Source organism: Penaeus japonicus, unplaced genomic scaffold, assembly GCF_977035675.1.
Source record: "Penaeus japonicus unplaced genomic scaffold, GWHDUDI00000001_assembly GWHDUDI00000016, whole genome shotgun sequence".
Classification (NCBI taxonomy): Eukaryota; Metazoa; Arthropoda; class Malacostraca; order Decapoda; family Penaeidae; genus Penaeus; species Penaeus japonicus.
This window is the reverse complement of record NW_028234418.1, coordinates 6,123,226-6,125,725: the sequence shown is the minus strand read 5'-3', so window position 1 is coordinate 6,125,725 and position 2,500 is coordinate 6,123,226. Positions and strand designations below refer to the sequence as shown.

Sequence of the window (2,500 nt, the reverse complement as noted above, 5' to 3'; positions counted from 1 at the left end):
TGGGGGGGGGTGGGAGGGCGGGGGGGGGGGGGGGGGGGGGGGGGGGAGGGGAGGGGGGGGGGGGGGGGGGGGGGGGGGGGGGGCGAAGGGGAGGATTCAAGGAACGGAAATGAGGGAATCAAGAGAGATGAACAGCTGAAAGAAGGGAAGGGAGGGGGGGAGAGGGAGGGGATATATAAACGATATCCATAGTCGCAGAAGTCGCCGCTCGCACGAACACCTGTTTAGCCTGAATGTTCACCTGGTCGGCGATGATTGCTAACGATAAGATGTGACTTATTACCAACCACCCAGACGCGTGTATGTGACTTATGTGGGTCGTGAGCCATCGCTCAGTAACGCTTCTGTAGTGTTGGCGGCCAGGTGTGGTGGTTACTGTTGTGCTCGTGGCTCCGGTGTCCGTAATATTGGGAAATACTGGCGCTGTAATCTGGTTGAAAATTATATTACGTTATGAAAAGTGTATTGATTTAATCTTCTCTCCTCGTTTCAGAATTCTGTATTGTAGACGTTTCAGCCTTATTAATAGAAAGAGAGAAAGAGAGACACAATAAGAGAGAAAGGCGCCATCGGTTCCCTCTCTTGCTCCACCCCATTTCTTTTTTATTTTGTGCAGCACAAATATACGGCCGCGGGGGGGGCGCGGGCCTGCAGCGCACTGAAAAATGCCCAGAAGTGGCAAACCCCAACTAAACTTCATGGGTGTACTAACACCCATAACCACACTTCGTAAAAACTTTCAATTACTTTACAAGGTGCACGGGCTTGCTATCTCGGGCGGGGAGAGCCGTCCTTCTCCACTTTCCTCAGCCCTCTGAGTGGAGGGACACAGCCCAGCGTCGCGGGGGATCGAACCATGGAGGCTCGAAGGGCGCCGTGATGCTCCAGTAGTGCAAGTGGGCGAGAGAGAGAGAGACCCGAGGCCACGAGAGTATGGATGCTGGTGCTTTCCTTGCGCCGCTCATCCCGCCTTGGTCCCCGTCGACGGCCGAGCCTTCCGCGGCACTGGCCGAGCACCTCCACGACCTCCTCAGCGCCGCCAACGACTCCCTCAGGGCCCAGGGCGTCCTAAAGCCGTCGAGCGTCCAGGAGTCGCTCGCGCCCACCATGACCACACTTAAACCACTGCCACGGATCTATGGTGGACTACCCGCTGCATAGTCGTTCCTTACCCTGTAAGCACACCACCAAATCGACCCGCCGACGTCGTGGGCGTCCTCGGAGGATGCCCTCGTCAACCTTACCCTCGACGCGGCGGCGCCCAACCTCACCCTCAACGGCACGCCCTTCGACGACGACCTCGACGTCCAGCAGTTCATCTTCAACACGCTGGGTCCTCAGAGACTGCCGTGAGTAAAGCCGCTTCCTCTCCTCGGCTTCCTTTCAATTAGTGTTGCATGCAGGGCGTGGGACTCAATGCAAGGCACGCTTGCTGTGATGCTCTCTGTGATATGATCTGTCAGATTTTTTTTTTTTTTTTTTTTTTTTTTTTAAGCGACATTGATTCCCTTCGCCATATTTTTTGATTTTCAGGATATCGACGAAAGTAGATTGTGATCACTTATTAGTATCAAAGGCTTATGATATCCTTAACATTATATATGTATGTATATATGTATATATATAAATATATATATATATATACATATAAATATATATATATATATATATATATATATACATACATAAATATAATATATAATAGTATATAAGTATATATATAATATATACTATACATTTATATATATATAACGTCTATATACGATCAGTATGTGTGTGTGGTGTTGTGTGTGGTGTGTGTCGTATACATAAATATGGTATGGTACGTGGTGGTAGTGTGTGTGTATGTATGTGTGTGTGCTGTGATTTGTGTGTGTGTGTGTGTGTGGTGTGTTGGTGTGTGTGTGTGTATGTGTGTGTGTTGTGGTGTGTGTGTGTGTGTGTATAACAGTATATGTATGTTGTGTGTGTGTGTGTGTGTGTGTAATGTGTCTGGTGTGTTGTGTGGTTGTGTGTGTCTTGTGTGTGTGTGTGTGTACTGTGTGTGTGCGGTGTGCGTTGTGTGTGTCTGTGCATGATATATATATATAATATGCATATTTATATGTATTTGTCCATTTAATCTATCTACCTATATATATAAAACTATAATATAAGGATATATATATATAATCTGAATATATAGTAGTTATATATATATATATAAACATGTAATACATACATTTATATTATAGTATGTGTATCTTATACAGTAAGTAACAAACACACACACACAATACAGACACAACAACAACACACACACACACACACCCACACACACACATATGTCAGATATATCTCTAAATAATAATATATATTAAACTATATATATATATATATATATATATATATATATATATATATATGTAGTAATAACGAAGCCTTACCTGACGTGGCACAGTCCCTCCGTCACATCTTCCTGACACAGCATCCAACGAGAGTGGTCGGGATGATGCCAGCG

The 2,500-nt window shown here is 45.7% G+C and overlaps 1 protein-coding gene across 1 annotated transcript in view; it reads left to right on the top strand.

Annotated features, from left to right (window-relative positions):
• The first annotated feature begins 824 nt into the window (after window positions 1-824).
• LOC122266557 (neuromedin-U receptor 2) overlaps window positions 825-2,500 on the top strand; it is a 34,992-nt gene continuing 33,316 nt past the window's right edge. The window contains exons 1-2 of the mRNA XM_086545049.1: window positions 825-1,107; window positions 1,189-1,349. Coding sequence (XP_086401175.1) covers window positions 934-1,107; window positions 1,189-1,349 — 335 coding nt within the window. The 5' untranslated portion in view covers window positions 825-933. The remainder of the gene's footprint in view (window positions 1,108-1,188; window positions 1,350-2,500) is intronic.